At 33.2% G+C, this 24,198-nt stretch overlaps 2 protein-coding genes across 4 annotated transcripts; one reads left to right on the top strand and one right to left on the bottom strand.

Moving 5' to 3' along the window:
- The first annotated feature begins 475 nt into the window (after positions 1-475).
- Positions 476-2,557, top strand: LOC108982969 (dof zinc finger protein DOF1.1-like). 3 transcript variants are annotated; one of them, XR_001994791.2, is made up of 3 exons: positions 476-923; positions 1,009-2,063; positions 2,165-2,557. XR_001994791.2 is itself a non-coding variant. In XM_018954465.2 (2 exons), exons 1-2 carry the CDS (start codon positions 761-763, stop codon positions 1,968-1,970), a joined length of 1,125 nt encoding a protein of 374 aa, XP_018810010.1. In that variant the 5' UTR covers positions 476-760; the 3' UTR covers positions 1,971-2,556. The 3 variants fall into 3 exon arrangements, 2 of the variants coding, with proteins under 2 accessions (XP_018810010.1, XP_018810011.1); XM_018954465.2 differs by having other exon boundaries at positions 1,009-2,556; XM_018954466.2 differs by having other exon boundaries at positions 478-646; positions 1,009-2,551.
- Positions 2,558-4,915: 2,358 nt separating this feature from the next.
- LOC108982980 lies at positions 4,916-8,052 on the bottom strand. The gene is made up of 3 exons (XM_018954476.2): positions 7,760-8,052; positions 5,740-5,939; positions 4,916-5,448 (listed from the first exon to the last, which is right to left on the bottom strand). The coding sequence occupies exons 1-3, from the start codon at positions 8,018-8,020 to the stop codon at positions 5,190-5,192; spliced, it is 720 nt and encodes a 239-aa protein (XP_018810021.2). The 5' UTR covers positions 8,021-8,052; the 3' UTR covers positions 4,916-5,189.
- Between the last annotated feature and the right edge of the window lie 16,146 nt (positions 8,053-24,198).

The raw sequence follows: 24,198 nt of genomic DNA on the forward strand, positions 1-24,198 counted from the left end.
TGATTTTGAATTTAGCAACATGTAATCACATGTACATAGGCCCATAGGATCATCACTGCATTTATTCTTGTACCCCACTGGAAACCACGTGATGCCAACTGTTTTTAACCATACAATTTCTCGGGTCCCACATTAAAACCCCCCAATCCACCCCCCCCAAAACCTATATTTCTATAGAAACCTAGTAGAAAAAAATAATAATTCAGCCGAAGAAGGCGTAACACATGGACCGTAGTGTACTTTCATTCATTCGTGCCAACTCTTTATGTAATGTACTCATTTCTTTCGTAAAACTATTTTTTATCACAGCATGCAGATCTACGTTCTTTTGACAACCCAAGCACGCAACTCCACTATCGACGGTCTAGATCCATCCACGTGTAACCAACACGCATTTAGTACACCTTAGGGGCTAAGCATATATATATATATATATATATATATATATATCTCTCTCTCTCTCTCTCTCTCTCTCTCTTCCCTTATTTCCACCCCCAGTCCCTAAGTCTTGCTGCTATAAGATTGGATTGTTGGTACCATTAGCTTTGTCACCAAAACTGCATAATTTCATAGGGTTGCCACCTCCACTACTGCTACTCACCCCACATATGTCAATCAAAACTCTTTTGGTCCATTCAAGGCTCAAGTAATTTTTGATCTTTTTTTTATCCATCTTTTTCATTACAGAAGATTATAAAATTCATGCATTATATAGGATTATAGCCATAGAAAACTTGCATAAAAAGATTGACTCAAAGTCATGCTCGCTTCTCCCCACTTTCCTAGCTATTTCCTGGCATCTAACCATATTCTCCGCTCACCAATTCTTTCAGAACGACTCATTGTTTGGTTGTTGATAAGCAACAATCTCATCCTCTTGCTCTTTTTCAGATTCATTTCTCTTCTATTTCCTCGATCCGAAGGCTAGAACTCTTATTTTTGTTTCTGTTTGCTGGAAATCAATTCTCAGTTCGTAGATATCATTCTTTGTTTGGTTTGCTCTTTCAGAGTTCTTGGCCGGGTGTACGTTGAGAGAAATCATGGGTTTGAGTTCTAAGCAGGTTTCTGGTGATGGGCTTGATCATTGGAGCCAGACCTTGTTGGAGGCTCAAACTTTAGAGCTCCCAAAGCCTCCTCCGATAAGGCGACAGCAGCAGCAGCAGCAGCAACAATCTGAGCCATTAAAGTGTCCGAGGTGCGATTCAACAAACACCAAGTTCTGTTACTACAACAACTATAACCAGTCCCAGCCACGGCATTTCTGCAGAACTTGTAAAAGGCATTGGACCAAGGGTGGAACTCTACGCAACGTTCCTGTTGGAGGCGGCCGCAAGAATAATAAGAGGCTGAAAAAATCAACAAATTCGGCCTCCGCCAGTATCGACTCCAGCGGTAGTGCAGCCACCACAACCACCAAGAACAGCGATGTCAATAATAGGCTCAAGACGCACATGGCATTTCAAGCTCAGCAGCAGATGCAGATTAATCTTCCGCTTTCAAATATTGATGGTCAGAAACTCATAATATCTGATATCTTCCACCAGTCTTTGCTTCGTCCACCATCTTTTTCGCCACAAAATAATTTGATCAGCTGCAGCAACTTGGAGAGCAATAATTTCAGTGGCAACAACATATATTTGGACTCAACTCTGCGTCCTCCTCTAGACCAAAACCAACACTTTCCCTTCTCAAGTTCAAGCTCTTTTAACACAAACCCATGTTCAATTTCAACCTCTTTCCAGTCCTCAAATGTAATTCATAACTACACTGAAGAGTTGAAAACCATGGAGGAGCCAACCATTACCAACATCATGGGCAAAACAAGCAGCACAGCCATTCAACCATGGCAAAAACCTACAACAAGCAGTGGCATATTGGATATGTCATCTTACTGGAATTGGGATGACATTAATACCTTTGCCTCTACTGATCTCAATTTACCTTGGGATGATTTTGAAATCAAACCATAAAAGAGTTTTAACCATGTTAGCAGTGTCTACAAGTTTGCATCAATGGGTGTTTATTTATGTTTGTCAGAAGAAAGTTCTTTTCCAGTGTCACAGGTTTTATGTTCTTCTTTTACAGGTCATAATCTCTGTTGTATGGTCTGTAAGCGTAAGAGAGAGATGTATACTGTTTGAAGCGGTCTTTTTTTTTTTTTCAGTTTCAGCTTCAGGCTAAGGTGTCCATCAGTATACGTCCCTCTCTTATCAACTACTTTCCTCTGATGGAATCATGGATTAGTGTCGTGTACGTAAGGAGCTTAGTTTTGTACGTTCTTAACCAAAGATGTTGATGGAATTTCGAGGAGTGCTTCAGATGATCACAGATAGAAGGGTCTCCAGCAGTCCTGATCTGACAGAATGTGACGGAAGATTCTTGTGGATATATATATATATATATATATATATGTATATTCGGATTGATTTGAATGATATTACTTGGATTTGTTTGCTCTTCAGCTCGTGGTTCATGACCACTTGTTGAGAATCATTCTCTCTCTCTCTCCAACCCACCCCCTAGTTTGGTTGTAAAGTAACTCTTTCGATATTATTATTATTATTATTATTATTATTAAGCTCAAAAATCTCTTTCCAAGGTGGGCATTTTCCATATCCTTCCCTTCCAGTTTAACTGAGCATCTGCCATGTTGGGCCACCATTAAAACATGTATTCCTCTGGAGCTTGGCTTATATTGTTTTTCATTCGGCTCAATCATCAATGGTTGAGCCAACTGCATTAAGAACTCAGCTGTGCAAATTCAGTTCTGCAACAAATTATCAAGTGGAGTGAAGTTCAGAGTCATAAGGCTTCAAATTAATTGGCACCCATGTTGAAAACCAAGCCAATTATAGAGTACTCGGGCCCAGCTAATATTTTTATGACTACATATATATATATATATATTTTTTTTTTCTTCTTTTGTATATTGTGTTTTGCTGTGTAATGTGAAAAAAAAAAATTACAAATTCATAACCCACTAAATATATGGAAAAAAACAACTAAAAATTGGTTATGTTATGTTGAAAATTGGAGGACTCTGCGCTAGAGACAAGAAGAATGAAAATGGGTTGCTTACATTAGGGTACACACGATCATTCTAGCATTTTCAAAATTCATGCAAACAGGCATATCCTCCTAAAATAGTAAACTTGGCTCTAAGGTGCACTCTAAATTAAAGAGCCTCTTTGAACATTTTTTTCCTGTCCATGATGAGATATCCATTTGCTCCATTTGGTGCAGAAAATATTGATGAAAAATGAGAATAGAAAACAAACAAGCTAGCCCAAGTATTTGTATTACTTCATATGAAGATTGATGGTATCTTCGTGATGTCAGTCCATGTCTTTGAGATGTAACTAAACAAGCCAGAGGGGCCGGCCAATTTGCTCTGAGGCTCAACGTGTACGTCAGCTTGGAAACAATTCAATTCATACTATTTGTTCTTCAAGCTGAGAGTAACACATTAAAGTTATTATTTTTCTTCAAAGAAGAATACGGTACTTCAATTTTATTAATAAATCACGCTTATAGTGGAAAAAAACATATTCTAAAATTATAGTTATAAACCTTCAATATCTTTCTGGAAACTACGCACCACATAATTTTCGAGGAGAATCAAAGAAGTAATCCATCTTCTACCAATAGATCGAGCAGCAGATAGATTATTGCTGGAAAATCACTTCTTGTTTTTAAGCCACCAGAAATTATTGATAATTTCACAGGACAAGTGTGTGTGTGGACAACCTCAGCAAGGCTTGGAGGTCTGCATGGTGGTAGTGACCTCTAATTAAAACGCATAATTACAAATCATGACATTTGCCAAGCTGGATCGGAGTCAAGTTTCTTTCTGAGTCAACAAGAGGGACTCGTAGTAAAGCTTCGGCTGTTTCCAAGATGCTAATTCTGAGATCTTATCTAGAAAACTCATCACTTGTCTCAACAACTTTAGTTGATTATTTATTTTATATTTTCCCATCACGTCTAGACCTAGGGGTGCAAATCGATCAGTCCGGTCTGGTCCGATCTCACGATGGACATGGTCCATCATTTTTCGGAACCAATAACTATTGGTTCGGCCTTTATTTTTTCCTTTTTTAATCAATTAATTAAAAAAAAATTATTTAAAATACAAAATTAAAAGTAATTGACTTATTAATGTGGATTATGTAATAAACTCAATAAAAAAATATTTTTTATAATCAATAATAATAAATTAAATGAAAATTACATTATTAATTTATATAATTACTTTATAATTAACTAATTGATATTATATATTAGTTAATTCATAGAATATTAACAAGTGTTAATAATATATTTAAAATTTTATATTGTTAGTTGTACAATTATTATATAAATAATATATATAAAATATTTTTTTATTTTTATTTTTCATTCGATCCGGTCTGGTTTGGAAAAACCTAAGATAGTAGACCGGACTGAAACTTTTCGATCCTCTAAAATGTGGACCGAGATCGACCGGTCTCAATCTCGGTCCGGACCGACCGTTTATCACCTCTATCTAGACTAGACTCTCCATTAATAGAGGACTCAACAAGTAGAATGTTTAATTAAATGGAATAGTGTAGAATCAAGATTCGAATTCAGGACTTCTACTTTGATATCATATGAAAATCACCATTTGTCCCAACAAGTTAAACTGGTAGGAAGAAATATATTTTATTATTTATTTTATATCTTGTCATTTAAAAAGGAGAAAAACCATCAAATTTTTTTGTAAGAGCCACCTGATTTTTAGATATTGGCATTAGAGGAACAATAATACTGCTCTATACTTTTAATTTTTTTCATTCGCAACCTACTTTCACAATCCCAATACAAAATATATTTCAAAAAAATTATTTAAATTTTCATCTACTTTCACAAAACTCAATAAACAGTACATCTCCAAAAAAAATTCTCAAAAATTCTCTTAACTAAACATATCCCTTGTTTCACGTACAAAAGAAAGATACTAGGCAAGCACAAAGGTTTAGCAGTACATGTATAAAACACAAAATAGGTCTACAGAGATGAATCCTAATGCAACTCCATGTATAAGATGTGCATACCCAATTACATGAACTAACACTTACGTTTTCATACACATGATGTGAAAATCAATTAACTGAACTATTACACATTAGAATATCTCAAGTCTCTCTCCAAATAGTGCTCAACTTAGCCTATAGGTTCCCCATCCTCACACCAGTGTCCCTGGCATAGGAAGACATATGATCGTCGTTGGCCTTGGAATAGCTAACATAATAAAGCTCAGAGAATACGCCTGTTAAGACCACAAAAGCGGCCCCAGCCCCAAAGATCCCTCTTCTCAACATCTCGCATGAAGGGGGGTTGTCTGTCAATTTAGTCGTGTATTTGGTGTGGTAGGCATTCCTCACAGAACCAGCCAGCAAGCACGCCTCGGCAATAACAAATGTCACCCTGAAATGTAAATACTACTGCAAGTCAATGTAAAATTTGAAATAATTACAAGGGAAAACATATTAATTTATTTGTTTGGCAATATATGAACCTAAAAGTTAGCCTAACCCTGCACTGCCCTTACCACTTCATCCAACACCAGAGGGCAATGAAAGGTACATTTCTTGGGGAAAAAGTTCGGAAGCAATTCCAAAGCTCATCAAGCCAGGGTTGATTTTGTACATCTAAAACAAGTCATATTGGTGAAAAGGACCAAATCCTTGAATAGAAGTATTGATGGTAAGCACATACCAGCAGGTGATGAATAAGCATATTGCCCATGCCCTTGGAGCACTTGGTCTCAAAGCTTTCCCACAGCACAAGCAACGACTGGCCACCACTATCAGGACTTGACTAGCCATTAGGAACAGGAATGAACCCACCCCTAAGCCAGTTGCAATGTCAGAATCATAGACACAATAATTGCGTGTCTCATCTGTAGTTTGCTTGCCCTGTCAGGACAAAGCAACCGCTGAGTTAGGAGACCATCTCCTACAGGAATATAAAATCTACCCTGGAATCTAATTGCCCATGCTGAACAGGAAAAGAGTCCATTTTAATGTACTCCAAGTTAAAATTTTACGGTTTGCAAACTGCTGTTGATTCAGAATCAAAAAACTGTTACAACCCTCTCAAGAAAAGAAAAAAACAGAGGAAAAAAATATACAGGTCTGCAGGAACAACTAAACGGATAGCCAATCAAATATGTCTTCCAAACATGCTGGGAATTTATCCCCAACCCGATTTGTGATACCAAAACAGAACAATTCAACTAAATTTCCCCCTTAGCACCAAAGATCAGGCAGTAGTATGTTTCAGCCTTCTAGGATATCAATCAATATTGCCACTTATGGTATTCTAGACGAAAGAGTGGCCAGCTTTATAATTCTATTTACCTTTCCAATTTTAGGATATGTTACCTCCCAGTACATGCTGATGTCAAGTAGCAATTACAATATAATACGACAATTGACAATATTGAGAAATGGATTGAACATAAACATTTTCTGCTCTTGGTATTTAAGAGCTTTAAGTGCCAACAATACAAATTGATGGGACAATCTATCCTAGACTCATCTACAGTAAATAGAGTTATTCTATTTTCAAGCTGGTGTGTAAAACACACCATTCACATCACTTAAATGGTAAGATTTGATTCGTAAGATTTAAATTTTAAATTTTATCTTTTAAATCAAATTATGTCATGTAAGCACTTTATTAAGTGTGTTATCCACATCGACTTATAAATAAAATTTTTCTACTAAATAAGAACTACCCAGGTAAATGTGCAAAAAAAAAAAAGAGAGAGAGAGAGAGAGAGAGAGAGAGAATAAGCAGCGGGTACTGTTCACGTACATTGAATCAAGGGTTGTTGGGAACAGCAATTCAAGTTGAACTAACAAAGTCAGTTGAGAGAAAGGAAGTGTATTTAATATCAATCAAATACAGCTGGGGAAATACATTGAAAAGAAAGATGAAGCGATGTATAAATATACAAGAGATTGGGTGCTCCAGCTCTTCACAGACATTTTTTAGTAGTATTATCTTTGACTAAATTAATAGTGAATTAAAGACCATAATTTTTTTTATAGTGAATTAAAGTCTGCCCCAATCCAACCAATTATTTCATGCACAAGCCTATCCCCAGTTTGATCTCGGCGCCAATGCCTAAATTCAACTGTACCCGGATATCAAAGTCAAAACCATAATAAAGCCATGGTAAGGCGGTGTCGACAGTCTACCATGGTGAGTTCCATGTTTCTGAATTATTAATTTACTTTATATTTGTTAAGACTTAAGGCTAAGACCTAGGCCAACCCCACCCCATCTGTCTCACCATCCCATGAGCCAAAGACATATTAATTGCCTTTCTAATGGCATAAGGAAGTTCATCTCAGATCCGGTGCAGAAGGTTTACAGAGTACAGACAGTTGAGACAAAGGATTGACTTGGCTTTCACAAAGCAATAAATTATCACCGAACGCTACACATGTACTATGCAATAACCTTACAAGCAATACATAATAGACCTATTTCAGCAACTGGGGCATTTCATTTTAGTGTTTTATCCATTTTCAGAAACTGGGTATCCCTAATTTATGGCAAGATTTGTAGCAGATCCTAAAGTAATTAAAGAAACTGGCAAACTCACACCAAGACTGGCCCTTTCAAGTCTATAACCAAAACCCACATACCATATCATAGAAGAGAAATATGCTAAAGTAAATCTTTGTGGTGTTTTACAACAAATTCTAAAGAAAGACGAACTTACTTTGGTCCTTCTCTGCTCAGCAGCAACAGCAAGAGCAAAAGCTATCAGATCCAAAACGAACACCACGACGAGTAACAGCTTGGAAGCCATGCCTTCAACCCAGAAATGTGCAACTCTCTCTCTCTCTCTCTTCTCGCACACGGTCCCAGAGAAGATTATAAAAGAAAGTAGCGTGTTATAGAAAGCCAATAGCAAGAAAATAAAGAAAGAAACAAGGAGAAAATACAGACTGTTTAACCAGACATCCGCATAAATACACATTCTATAATGCAAGCGATCTCTTCAAGTAACTTTGCCTGTAGGAAAAGTGGACGAGAGCTCGACTATGATAAGAGACTCCCCATCTGGCTTAACGATGCACTCTCAGCCGTTCGGATCTTGAGATGAGTTAAGATGTTTTAATTGATTTGAATAAAATATTATTAGAATATTATTTTTTAATATTATTATTTTAAAATTTAAAAAAATTGAATTATTTATTATATTTTATATAAAAATTTTAAAAAATTATAAAAATGAGATGAGATAAAAACTGGGCAGCCTTTTTCCATCGCATGCATATTGTTCACTCTTCCATCAAATTTTATTTGCGTCCAGCTTCATCGTCCAAATGATGTCAATTTGAATGTTTTTTCCTTTTCACGAAAAAAACGCGAGAATGTGATTTTTAGCCTCATATATATATCACACATAAATGTCCATTTTACTGCCAAATTTGTTAAATATTTTAAAAACATATGTATTTTTAAAAAAGAGTGACTGAATTATAAATTTTACCCAAAAAGCTTGAAAGTACGAGATTTTGCCATTGTATTTGATCAATAATCATTTAATTTTGGTAGGCAACATTGTTAATGAAACCTTGTCTATATATTGGGTCATAGTCGTACGTGCATCATCTTACTTTATTTCTGTGCATGATTTATGGAATTTTACAAAGATAAATATGCCTCAATTGTCCATTCATTATAAATTATTAAGATATAAATTAAATAATAAAATCTAATTTGGACTCATTTATTGAGAAGAAATTTGATCCATAGAATAATAAAATATAACTCTTCTTGTGGCCTTAACTTTTTGGAATAAACAGTAATTTCACATAAATCAACCTCTTGATTTCATCTTGACTACCAAAAAAATGTTAGGACATTTAAATGATAACGGACACATAAATCTTTGAATGTCTAGTGTTGAAACAAGAAGTCGTGGGTTTTTCTTTTTTTGGTTTCTTTTGACAAGACTTTAATTGAATTTCCCACCAATGTGACCTCATTCTAATGCTCTTGATCCTCCATTTTTGAGTTTAGAATCCATGCACTCAAAGGTTAGTGGATTTATGAATCATGGGACATTACAAAGTGGACAACACATGAAATTGGAGCCAAACTACTACATGTTATGATTGTGGAGGTTAAACGTTTAATTAAATTAGTATCCAACAATCTTATGACTTTTGGATCAATAATTAGATTTTTAACAATTGGTATTAGAGTATCGACCATGTCACTGGTTCAAGTCAAAGAGGGGGTAACTTATAGGCTAAATTAAAATGTCTTAGTACTTTATATAGGGATAATGTTATACCATTAAATACTAATATATGAATAAAACTGTCAAAAGGAAAAGAACTACTATCGAATCAGTGTCTATAGAGTGGGCCGCTGTGGACGTCAGATTCAAAAGTGTGATAGAATGTTATGATCTTAAATATTAAAAGTTTAACCAAATTAATATAAAACAATCTTAAAACTTTTAAATCAATGGTTGAATCTTCAACACTACACTATCCTTTCGTTTCCAACCAAAGATCTGTTTTTGCTTAGACATCATGTCCTAAACTGCTGGTGCACGTCCAAGCTGCTAGCGATCAAAGTGATCCCCTGAGATTCTTGCGCAATTTGGACAGAAAGATAAAGGGGTCCTATTGGTGGGTCCCATATTTCCTGGGGCCATCAGGACAGCTCGATGCCCACAAGCGATGTCGTTTTCTCATGGCTGGATTGCCCATCAGCGATCTCACATCATAAAAATTGACTAATTGTTATGGGTAGTCTATTTCAAATAAATAGACAACAAAATATGAAGTGGTTTGATCATTTTATTTACTAGTATAATTATTATTATTAAAAATATAATATTTAGAATATCTCAAATTTTACATTATATTATAAATAAAATGAAGAACCTATTATTCTTAAATTTGAAACTGTACTACTTTTGTTAAAACTGAGAATTCAAAGACAGAAATTTTCTAAAAGAGTAGAAAAGTCAACGATTAAATAATTGTTTAACTTTAATCCTTGATTTTAAAACAAAAGAAAGCTATTATTAAGGTCTCCCTTGTAACAATTAGTGACCACATAAATGCTGATGATGTTTATTAGATTAGCTAAGCGCCAAAAGAACATGTCAGCTTTTTTTTTTTTAATTTTATTTATACAGATGAAGTTGCTGCATGCCCTGCCAAGCAGTTAATTTGTTTACATTTACTTAATTTTCAGCCTATGCAAGCAATAGGAAAGCTTGAATTTGGATAGATACTTCGGACATAAATAATGTTAGATACATTATGCAGATGTTTTATATTCATTTTGAAAAAAAAAAAAAATAGAATCTACCATTAAAAAATTAATTTTATTATCTAAATTTCATAATTAGTCATTTTTTTAAAAAAAAGATTGTGCCGCACTAATGCATTTTATGACTATAGATATCCTTTAAAAAAAATGAGAGATGTATATTTTACATTTGTCTATTTTTTCCAAAAGTACTTACGTGCTCTAAAATTGTGATAAATTCTATTTATAATTCTGAGTGGGGGACTGCACACGTAGTCTCATTGATAAATGAGGGTAAAATGAAAAAAAAAATTTATCATTTTAGAAAGAATTTTATTGTAATTTTAAATTTTTTTTAAATATAACTATATGAACTTGCATGAACAGTCTCTTTTTTGGGACTAACTCAAACTGAAATAAATCATTTCCCTAAATATATTATAACAAATCATTCAAACAAGAAACGGAGAAAATGCCTTGCATTGACTCGCAGAACATGCCAATTATGCCTATTCAAATTGTTCAAGGTCGATCCTTTAGGACCTAAAGAATATCTGAACTTACTAAATGAAATATACTCTATATATGTAACAAACTTCGCATATCTTAAAGCATTTTTGAATAAATAAAAATTATAAAGAGTGTCTCTTTTGTTTTAAGTAGCTCGATCTGCCATCCCTTGCTCTCTTTTGTTTATGCTTTTAAATAATAACTGAATGATTGCTAGTTTTACATTAAAAAAAAAAGTAATTAAATATATATAATATTTAATTGCTCATTTAACAAGTTTACTTTTAAATAAAATTAGTAATTCAGTTAAATTTTTATAAAATTTATCTTAGTGAAATATATTATATAAAAGTAAAATAAATGTGGAGTGAATGATGTGGTTTTATAGTATTAAATTATTAATTGTAAATTTAATATCAATATAATGGGATACATAGATCTGGATATATAATATGCTCATCCTCCATGCATGCATTCGAACCTGATCATTGTTTAATGTTTATAAAAGTTGTCTCTCAAAGAAAACAGAAGAAAATGAACCTTATCGTTAATTTGACTCCAATCTTGTTTTTACTGCAAATCGAATTATTAAACAAATTAAGTTGGATCAGTATGATATTGTTTAATGTGTACCATCGATCGGCATTTATTAGCTACGCATGTGACCTCCATAATTTATTGGTAGTGAAATCCTAGGACGTGAAACTTGACCCAAAAAATATCAATCACTCCTAACTTGAGCTATTGAATTGATGGAGACTCCCCCTAGTTAGAGTTTCAAATAATAATAATAAAAGCCTAGTAAAGGATCACCTTGGAATGACTTTTTCTTAATAAATTAAAACTTTAAAAAAGTATTTTTAATTTCCATTATTTTTTAATTTTTTAAGGTTTTATTTCAATTTTAAATATTTTTTATTTCTTGATATTTTTTATTTTTATTTAAAGTGAGACATGATACATTTTTATGGACGATAACATGACTGTGAGTTATATATCATGATCAGGTTCTAATAATGGGTCTTTTTTTTTTTCCTTTTTTTTTTTTTTTTTTTTTCTACGCAAGCAAGAATATTTAATTAGAAAAGATGATACAAAAGAAAGGGGTGAGGTTCCCTACAAACACCCCAGAATAATAACAATAGTACAAAGTGGTGGATGAAAAAAGAAAAAAAGTCAGTTTTTACGATTAATTTATTGGTCATCACCTATTTTGTATAAAGAGGACGCCGTCTTAAAAGATGGAAATAAACTGTTCGTAAAAAATTACGAACAATGGAACCACCGCTGGTAGCGATAGATCCTCCGCTGAAAGCGGTGAAAGTTGTGGATGCACTATTGCTTATTGTCTTGAGATGATTTTTGGAGAGATCCTCAGACTATTATTCGAGATCACGTTTTAGGAAAATTGATAACATAGTGGGAAATTCGGCATCAAGTGGACTGATATGCTAATCACATGCATTTTCACACTCCTGTGATGGCATGTGGCAACCACGCTCCGGTGGGATGGAGACTGGGTGACCAAAATCTGGAAGATCTCGACAAGATGAAACTGCTGATATGACCCGTGTAGCCGTTGGAAGCGTCGTTGTGCGGTGGCGCATGGGGAGCATGGGCGAAAATAAGTCACGTGTGAGGAACACACGCCGACCTTTTTGGCGTGACTCCGCACCATCCCAGTAGATCGGCGACTGTAGGATGGAGTGGTGGGTCTAAACGATAATGGGTCTAAACGACCAAAACGATAACATTTTTAGGAATAAGAGGACAATGACCCAACCACACATGATATAATGGAAAATGCTAGTTTGTCCAATTTTTTGTTTCGCCACTCGTACATTTTATTTTATTTTAATCTTTTTAAATGATTAAAGAAGTGAATATTATTGTATTTGTATATTTTTTTAAATATTTAAATATATTTAAAAAATATATAAATACATTAGGAGGTACGTTCAGTACATGTTGGGCGGCCAAACAAGATCCCATTATATTAAAATTTAAACTTTAATTTTTGGGTGTTGCTACTCAATCCTATATTTTTACCCCCTAAAAGTTAGTGCAATTGTATCTTTTTCTCATTTTTCTTTTAAATATTTAAAATATATATTTATTAATAGTCAATTTCATAACTATTAAAAAATAAAAATAAAACATAAAAACAAAATACACAAAGAGGGCATTAAAATGAGTTGCAAAGGGTCACTTAGTATTTTCTGATTGAGGTTTGTTATTTATAATTTCATACACCATATACCATACATCACACATCATATTTATTTTAATTTTTTTTTAATTTTATTCATACTAAATTAATTGAGTTATTCCACTTATCATCTATATACCTAATAAAAAAATAATAAAAAAAATCATCTATAATATAAGATGATAAGTAGAATTCTTTCCGATTCGGTGGGGGATTGTCATGGTGCTAGAATGAACTGTATGTATCCAGGACCAGATGCCATGGAGTAGGGGTCTTGGGAAGTGGCTCCGCCGGGTAGACAGACTGATAATTCTGCTCCCAATATATTGTTTTACAGTCATTTATTGTTTTTGCCCATGTGAGTTCTGAGGAGGACAATTCCAAACCCGTATACATTTTTCTTGACCTGCAATGCAGCCATGCCTCTTTTTGATGGACTTTCCCAGCGAAATTTTCCTTAACAATACCAAAATAGCATGGATGGTGCAAACAGAAGTTGAAATCTTTTTCATGGCTTAATCTGCAACTGCAGGTTGAGCTCCTATATATGGTACTTTTGAATGCATTTTCTATGCACTTCCAGTCGCTGAAGGGTCAAGTTCTGTTAACACCTAGTTGTCTTTCAATGGGAGGATGGCTGGATTGAATATCAATATTATTTTGTCCTTGTCAATGTCATCATGTATACATCAAACAACTCCACTATTTCATGAAGATGAACAACAGTTTTTCTATAAAACAGAAGTGAAATGATCTCCAACGATGTTGCTTTTCTTCTCCTGTTCTTTTCCTATCATCTGAAGAGGTTGCAGAAAGCTCATTTGAGTAGAAACTTCCTATACTACTCTGGCAAGATAAGTTACTTCGGTGGAGTTCAAAAGTTCAAGGTGAGCATCTGCTTGAAATGCGGTTCTAAGCATTGGCTTCATGTAAAATGTGCAATGCCCCGCACCGGAGGTCTAGAAAGTTAGCTCCAATCACTTAAGATTATCTTCCATAACATAATTATATATACTCCAAAGACTCCATAAAATATAAATTTGCTTGTTTAAAATCAAATATATATATTCCTCTACAAGTACACCAAAAAAAGACGTCAACATAATAAATTAAAATCTCCATAAAGACTCAAAAATATCCATGTCTCACAATATTCAAATCAACATAAAATAATAAATCTATTGAATATGACTCTCTAATAATTACTTGTACCATTTGGCACTTATTCCTCTACAATCATCTAATCTTGCTCATGCTTCCTACTTTTGATTTCCAGTTGAATCATCAAAATTATCTGAAAATATTATGGAGAGAAGATGTGAATTATTAACAACTCAGTAAGTAACAAATATATACTAATATGTAAACATGAGCATTTACAAAATTTATAACGTAGAACAAAACATTTTTAGTTTTAGAATGCAAAACTACAACATGCTATCAAAATATCAAAGCGACAATTCAAAATATTCATATTCAGAAGTCCTTTAGCATAGCAAAATTGAGTATCATATTATAACATAATTTCATGTTTAACCCCGTGGTAGGACTGTATAAACCCCGACGGCTAATGGAGTAAAAATAGAATGTGAAATCTTTCTCTTACTATTCTTGGGAGTTTTTACATGCATGAGAGGGATATGTGTGTGTGTGTAGAGGTTATTTGAGAACCCTATAGAAGGAGACGTGCATGGCATGAAGGTGTGCATGGATGTGGAGTTTATATGCCTTTTCTCTTGGATTATTATTGGGCGGGCTTGTTTCACAACATTAATCACTTAACGAATCTTTTACAGTTTGATCTTAATTTCTAAAAAAATGAGCTCAACTTGTCCAATAAAATACTTTTAGGATTTAAATAAATTTTTAGACCTAATACCAATTCAATATAAGCCCACTTGCTTTATAAATATTAAATGGGTTTTAACTTAATTATCAAGTCCAATAAAATCTATATTCTACCAAAATAAATTTTTGACCCGTGACTTATTCAACATTACTCGTTAAATATCAAATGAGCTTCTCATAAATATCAACCACAATAAATTAATAGTTCGCAGGGTTGGGCTTGGAATACGAAGTTAGCTTCTTCACTCCATTTGCACCGTTATCCTTGACTTGGGCCTCTCCCTGAAAAGCTAACCCTTCCCATTCACAATCACATTTTCCAGACAACGGCAATTGAATTATAAAACAAGACTGGCTAAATAATGATTGAATGAGGAGTGATTGGAATTGTGGCATTGACATACCTGCAGCATGAGATGTAGTTTATGATTGTCAATCATAATCAAGTTGCCCCAGATGGGGGCAATAATCCATAACTATCTCAATGATTAATCGAAGTTTCACATCATTTCATATGGAATGGACCTTTTGTAGAGTTTCTCTTCCTAATTGTCTGTGCAGATCAGTAACAGGTGACAACCACAAAGAACAAAACAGAGGGTGGAAGTCAATACTCAACACAATAGCTAATGCCTAATGATAACAAGGTTTGTACATATTGTAAAGTGGAGGAGGCCAGCATTTTCATTTTTCAGTTCTAGCGGGGTTATGTATGAGCAAGCAAACTGATCAGGAAATTTGAGAGGGCTTTTGAGACAGCCCAAATTCAGCAGCCCAAAACATTGAACTCAATTACATGACCCAAATAGTACCGATCAGATATTCCAACATAAACTATACATTTAGCCAAGATTTGGCATCTCACCTTGAAAGGACCGCTAAATACCCAGATCAGACTTCTGGGTTTCTTTATTGATTAACGTTACTTGCATAAATGGGTGTGGTTTATTCTTCAAGATCCATGTAAAGCACGTATTATTTATTTAATGAAGTGGGAAGCATTGCTCTTTCTAAGAGAGAAATGATTTGTATAAATTTTAAATAAATAAGTTTCGTACAAGTATTTGTAAAAAAAAAAAAAATAGACCCATCATACAAAACTGTAAAATAACATTTTTTTAGTAGGACCTACTTTTTTACAAAGAACCTATGCGAAACTTATCTATTTGAGACTTATATCTAACATTACTCACATAAAGAAAGACAAAAGATTCACAAAAAATATAGAGAAAATAACTCTGCTCTCAATTGAAAATTACCAAAACTTCATAATTGTATCCATTAATTGTAAAATTTCAAATTATTTTATGAAACCCACAAGCCGAATTTAAATAACTGCAAAATTCGAGATTATGAAGATTTTTTCAAAAATAAAAAAATCTAAAGTATTGTATGAAAAATAAACTAGGGTCGTACAAAAAAATTGGTCAAAATTGAAATCATAATCACTTTCAAAACTTGAAACCAAATATTTCCTAATAAGGCAAAAATGAGCATAAATATATTATTTGAGAGAAAATATCAAATATTGCCCTAGTCCTAGAAAGATATTAAGTTTTTCCTTCTATATTTTTACAGATTCATCTTCTTACGGTAGTATTTCAACGTAATTAAATAGAATTTAGATCTAGATACTTCACATCAATTTGGGTTTGCATTAGTTTCACCGGGTTAGAGAGAATTCGTCCTCGAATTCTAAACTTTCTTGCCTCGATATTTTGCATATCCAATTAGACCAATTTTTCTTTGCTTTTGTTGTATCATCCCCATGATTATGAAAAAACTTAAACTGATTTGATTGGCTCGAAATAAAATAATATTGAGCATCCTATTCTCTAAAATTAAGTTTCTTTCCCGCATCTCAATTCCAAAAAAAATATTTTGCATAGGCGAGTTTGAGAAAAAATCCTCAACTCTAAGAAAATCAACATATTTAATTGTCTCAGACTCTCAAAAGTTATTTCATGATCTTCAAACTTTAAAACTTCACCACCATTTTCTTTTTCAAAATTTTCTATGTTTTCAATAAAAATAGTTACCTCATCCATTAGGTCATCTTCATCAAAATATGTATTTTAGATTAGTATAGAGTTCCACCCTATAGAAGAAGGTCCATCCTCAAAATCTTCTTCATCAGAGTAGTAAATCCAGTAAACCTCATGCAATAAATCAATGAAACATTCAGCTTGTAATGTACCAGAAAATTTAGACAGATCAACTCTGAAACCGAGGTCTCCAAGACGCTCCTCCCTACCACAGTACTCCTAAAATAAAGTACGATTGTGATAAGGTTTCTCGAAACTGGAATCGGAATAGTGATCTTCCATCTCTGCAACCTGTAGTTGTAAATTTTCAATCATCACATGCTGAATGCTACGATCATGGTGAAGGACTTCCTCATTCGAAACCAGCCCACGACGACCACGACCACTAGCCATGAAATCTAATGAGATATCACCCTAGAAAAGATGCTAAAACTTTGATGCTAACTGAAGCCGGACAAAATTTAGATTAATTCTGACGGTTAATTTCAACAAATAATCAATGTAGAAAAGACGAGAATTATCTAAAACACATAGAAAACAACTTTGTTTTCAATTGAAAATTATCAAAACCTCATAATCATATCCATTAATAGTAAAATTTGAAATTATTTTATGAAGTCCACAAGTCGAACTTAAATACCTACAAAATCCGAAATTATGACGATTTTTTCAAAAATAGAAAAATCTAAATTATTGTATGAAAAAGAAATACATAAATAAACAAAAATCCTATAAAAAAAAATTGGCTAAAATCAAAATTAGAATCACTTCTAAAACTTAAAACCAAATATTTCCTAACAAGCAAAAATGAGCGTCAATATATAATTTGAAGAAAAATAACTAATATTATTGGCCTAGTCCAAGATATTAAGATTTTTCTTCTATATTTGTACATATTTATTTTTTTAAAATAATACTTCAACACAATTAATATAGAATCTAGATCTAAATATCTCAGATCAATTTGGGTTTGCATTTTCGCTAAGTACTTGTTCACGTTCCGAACCCATGCAGCGCGTGCAGGCTGATTAATGTAGTACTGCTACTCCAAGAACATTATTACGTGCACATGATGTAAAACATACGCACATATAGACACGTGTGAGTAATTGAAAACTTTCAGAGAAATAACAAATGAAAATTTACGATCATCGATCGTTTGTCTACCGAGTTACGTGAGAAAACTTCTTCGAATTTTATTTTCATGGCCGCCAAGTGTGAAGGCATGCGAGTAGGCAACCATGAATCCATGATAGCCCGTCCATATGATGCATCACACAACCACATATATAACCCATGCAGAACTTGTATAGAAATTAATTGTTTTAAGCGTTGTTAAGTGTTTGTTTGGAAATATAATTAATGTTTTCATATATTTTCAGATATTTTATTTTTAAAAATCACTTAAACATAAAATGCTTTTCAATTTTAAATATTCAATTTTTTTATCTAATTATTACAACTTTTCAAAACTTTTAAACAAAAATCATGTTAAAAAATCATATTTAAACAATTTTTTAACTCTATAATATTTTTATTCAAAATTTTCTTTATTATTTTCTGAAACTTTCTAATTTAAAATATTATATTATTATTCATAAACTATTTAACTATTATTTATAAATATTCTAAAATATTATCGATATCCAAAACAACCCACTTTACAAATGAGGACAAGAAATGATTTATATAAGTTCCAAATAAACAAACACTTGTAAAAAAGTGGATCCCACATAAAAAAAAGTGTAAAAAAAATTATTCTTTATTGATGAAATTCACTGTTTTATAAAAGACTTATATAAGGTCTCGTTCAGATGTTGAGTTAAGTTGAGATGAGTTGAGTTCTTTATGAATAATAATGAGTTTAGATGGTAAATTGAGTTTTGTAGGGTCCACCTAAGATGAGTTTAGATATATTTGGATATTAAGATGAGTTTATATGTATTTGTAAAAAGTTGAAAAAATATGAGTTCTGTGTGTAAAAATGTGTTGAATTAAAAAAGATCATGAATCTCAAATATAAAAAAGTTTTAAATTAAGATAAATTTAATAATTTAATTATAAAATATTTAGATATTAGACTGAAATTAAAATAAACTCAATCCAAATTCTAAACGTAACCTAAAATTTATCTATTAAAACTTCATGAGTTGTAGTCCTAGGCAACCGCAGATATACATAAAAGCCAATCACCGCTACGTCTTAGACTTCATTACAGATCATGAGCCGCAAAAACTGGAAGTTTCTTCGAAGAAATAAAAATGGAAAGGTACATGATCAAGAGATTGCGTTAGCGCACACGTGCTTGTGTTTGTCAACTATGGTGTCCCGACACTCGAGATTCGGATAGGAAAGTTATAAGATTTTAAATCACACGGTTTCAATGGAAAAACACCTCACTTATTTTATTGACTTCTGAATCAAATATATACAAATGCAGGAGCTGTTTTTGGTAATTACATATATATAAAAACTAGAGTTATGCGAGAATGAATGTACAATAAATGAAAATATTTATAGTAAATGGAAACGGTTAAAATGCTATATTGGAGCTTGATTCTTTTGATTTGGCTAATTTGATCTTGATTCATTTTTGTTGGCATGATTGTTGCAGTCTTCCTTAATACGCCCCCGCAAGATAGAGCTTCCATCGACAAGGCCAATCTTGAATCGAAGAAGTTCAGTACGTTGCTTGGACAATAGTTTGGTCAGTAAGTCCGCAAGCTGGACTTGAGTGTGAACATGTTTGACATGGAGAGTCTCTTTTTAAACCAAGTCACGGACAAAATGAAGGTCTATTTGAATGTGCTTAATGCGAGAATGATAAACTGGATTAAAGCTGAGATGAGTGGCTCCAAGGTTGTCGCATAACATAGAAGGTGGATCTTTGAGGGAAAATCCGAGTTCATTGAGAAGGCCAAGTAACCACATTGTTTCCGAGGTTGTATTAGCTAATGATCGGCATTCAGCCTTCGTAGATGAGAGTGCAACAACCATTTGTTTCTTTGAACTCCAAGAGATGGGGTTGGTACCAAAAAAACTTATGTAAGCTGAAGTAGAGGACCGATCATCAACATTTACAGCCCAATCAGCATTGGAGTATGCCATGAGATGCCAATGAGTGTCCTTTTTGAGTTGAATGTCGTGAAAGATGGTTTGTTCCAGGTATCTAAGTAACATTTTTGCTGCTGTCCAGTGTGTAATTGTGGACTTGTGCATAAATTGAGACAACTTGTTAACGACAAAAGATATATCAGGACGAGTAAGTGAAAGGTATTGAAGACTCCCAATAACTCCTCTGAATTCAGTACTATCAAAAGAAGCTGTACCACCAACCAATTTTATAGAAGTACTTGTAAATAAAGGAGTCGACACATCCTTAGCACCAACCATGTTGGTTTTGGACAGCAAGTCACGAATATATTTATGTTGGGACAAAAACAAACCTGCATGGGTTGTGATAACTTCCACAATCAGAAAATAGTGAAGGGATCCCATATCTTTCAAAAAAAATCTAGCACCAAGCTGCTTAATGATAGAGTGCACAAAGCTGTAATCATTTCTTGTAAGCACAAGGTCATCTACATAGACTAGAAAATAACATATAATGGAGCCACTTTGATAAATAAAGAGGGACGAATTAGTCTTGGAGTTATGAAAACCAAGGCGAAGAAGAGCATCCCTGAGAGTGGAGTACCATACCCGAGGGGCCTGCTTAAGATCATAAATTGTTTTACATCCTCAGTAATGTCCCCATGCAAAAATGCATTGTTAACATCCATTTGTCTTAAAACCCAACCTTGCCTAACATCAACAGTAAGAACAGATCTAATAGGAGCTGGTTTTACAACGGGACTAAAAGTTTTCGTATAATCAATCCCGAATCTTTGATTATACCCTTTTGCAACAATACGGGCTTTGAAGCGATCTATCAAGCCATCGACCTTTCGTTTAACCCAAAAGACCCACTTACAACCCACGGGATATGAGGCAACTGGTGGGGAAACTAGGTCCTAAGTGTCGTGTCTCATAAGAGCAGTGAGCTCTTCAGACATGGTGGCACGCCACTGAGGCGTGGATAAAGCTTGGGTCACACACGTCGGTTCAAGACACGGGAGAAGAAATTATAGAATTGCGACTCAAGTTAGAGCCATTGAAAATGGAAATACAATTTTTATTTTGCGACCCATTTTTAGGTCATCTTAACAAGAAATTTCGTAACTAAATTTTTTTATGAATATTTTAAATTATGTAATTTTTATAAAATTAAATTTATTTTTAATTAATTTACATGATTATATTGATTGATTAATTAATTGAATTTATTTTTTAAAAAATTATATAAAGTAAGAAATTTTTAATTCAAATTTAAATAGATAAAAAAATAGTGAAACAACAGTTTAAGCATGTTCAAGAGTATGATTATATATCCAAAGTTAATATACATGGCAGGCATAGGTGATGGGACATCCGACATAGGTGGTGGCCGGGTAATTTCGGTCATCATTGTTGAACAGAAAAATGATTAGAAGAAAATAGTACGGAAATGAAACAAAAACTTTCAAATATGAACAAAAAAAACCCACATGAATAGTGTACGTACATCGTACCGCGTGTACGTATACGTACCAAATTAATCAGCTCATGCGGAACCAAAACTATTCTATTTTTGTTAAATGATTAGAATATATATATATAGTAATGCTATAGAGAAGTCATTATAGTAATATATATTTTACACTCATTATATGACTGCTTCTAATTGATTGTTCTCAACACTCACTTAGAGAGATGGTAGTCTAGATGATGCTATATTATGTGTACAAAATAGATGCTTTTAATAATGACTTCTATCTATATTTATTTATATATATATATATATATATATACACTACACAAAGGTATAAATTAGAATATCCATCGACTCCCCATGCAATCTTTCAACTGCTTATATTTTTTGTCCAGAAAAAGAAAACTTACTAGCATATATAAACGCTAGCTATCTACTTAAATTTCATTGCAATTAAAACGAAAGTAATATATGGGTACTTTGGGGTTAATAAATTTATTTTGATAAAAAATAATTATTTTTATAAGAAATAACCGATAAAAATGAGCTTAGTGATATATAAACGCTTGCTACGTACTTCAATTTCATTGCAATGAAAACGAAAGCAATGGGCACTTTGTTGGGGTTTGGGTTGTTCATCAATTATATATTTTTTTTAATGCATGCTTTCCGAGCACGCCAGCCCATGTATATATATAGGAAATGACATGGAAAGCCAAACTTCAAATTTGTCGAGGACAATATGAATGGTTGCAAAATGACATGAGGCCAGGTAGTTTCGTAGTACCACTTATGGAATTAAGTCAATATTATAAGAAAATTACATATTTATGATCAGTTAATTTCAACAAAATAATTATTTATAATTAAAATTGATTGTAAATAATCTTTTGATTGTAATAAATTAATCATAAAAACCTATTGTTTACACGTATACGACCGATCTAGCTAGAGTTCTCAGACCACGTTTCTATTGATGACTCTGCATGGTCCCTGGAATCCTTATATACTTTGGATTCATATATGAGCAAGAGTAAATTATATATATTAGCTGATCTGTTTTATATATTTTCTTAAAAATGATAGAGCTATGAGAGTTAGGTTTCGACATGAGTCAGACATTTTTTATTTATTTAGTGATTAAAGATGTATTTTTTAATGATATTATAAATTTTTTTTTAAATATTTAAAAATATAAGAAAAATATATGAAAAAAAAGGAAGATTTAAGACCCATCCTCGATGGGTGTAGTAGCAATACTAATATTTTAATAGTTAGGGTTTTCAACTAATTAAGGACGACTACCTATATAATATATATGGCCTTATTTATGATCATTTTTTTAAGTGGTTGATACATTAAACGATTCAAAAAATATATTTTTATAGATCCATATCAATAGATTGGATGCCCATCAGCCCATGTAATTAATTTATTTGTGGCATCTAATTATGTGAATGTTATATATGCAGCCACGTACCATATAATATATTTCATAGCATGAAAATTTCCTTTTTGGCATTAGATCAGTCAAAAACTGATCATCATCATGATCATATATATGTATATTGCCGATCGATCGAGTACTTTAAGTCTTTAATTAACTGATGAGGAACGAATTAAATCGTCACGCGGCATAAAATCCGGAGCTGCAACGTCAGATGATCAGCTACCCGACAGGAGTCAATTTGCTGATCATGGTCCCAATTAATTAGCTTGATCGAGTACTTTAACTGATGAGGAACGAATTAAACCGTCACGCGGCATGTATTATAATAAAATTGTTTATTTGTGACTAAATAATTTCAGTGAAATGATTATTTACGGTTAAAATGAATATTATTTTGGTCACAAATAGTCTTTTCGTCGCAATTAAATAACTACAAAAACTCATTTTTCTTGTAGTAGTGATGAAATCCGGAGCTGCAACGTCAAATGAACAGCAAGCCGACAGGAGTCAATTTGTTGATCATGGTCCCAATTATTAATTAGCTTCAAGTTTATCCGAATCATGTGCATGTCAAGCAAGCAATTATTATACAACAAGACTACGTGGAAGACAACATATGATCTGGGACAACGAACGCCGGCGCGCGCCCGACATGAGGAGCCACCCTCATAGTCCTTGTTAGCTACGAGTAAAGAAAGCAAAAGTCAACCCCATCAAGAAACAATATTATAATATATATTTTTTTTATAGTTGAAAAATCACTTCAAAATTCAACTACATGCATAGAGCTAGGGCGGGCACGCCATTTTCCGAAGTTCTTCTAAATCAGTTAGAAATAGTTTGTAACTTTCCAATGAAGGATATTCGCATTTCATACATATATATCCCTAGCAAGGATCTATATTTCCTGGCCTCACCGTCTACTTAGCATGCCATGCATGTGTGGGAATTGGCCAATCGTAAATTACCAAAGCATTTTCCTCGAGAATACTCTGAAGAATATACGCGGAAATTATATGAAGCCTACCTAGCTAGCATCATGTATATATATCGGCACTTTATACTAAACTCTTTACCAAAAAAAATACTAGTAGCTCCTTCAAGAAGCTAGCCATGCAGCGTTCTTCACCACTTCTGGCCAAGAGCTTTGCTGGTAAAATCCAGCTTCATTATTCTCGTAACCAAATCCCAGCCATAGACAGCCCTTCATGCGACGTGTTCTTAAGCCACCGAGGGATCGATACTA

This window comes from Juglans regia, chromosome 4 (assembly GCF_001411555.2).
Source record: "Juglans regia cultivar Chandler chromosome 4, Walnut 2.0, whole genome shotgun sequence".
Taxonomy (NCBI): domain Eukaryota; kingdom Viridiplantae; phylum Streptophyta; class Magnoliopsida; order Fagales; family Juglandaceae; genus Juglans; species Juglans regia.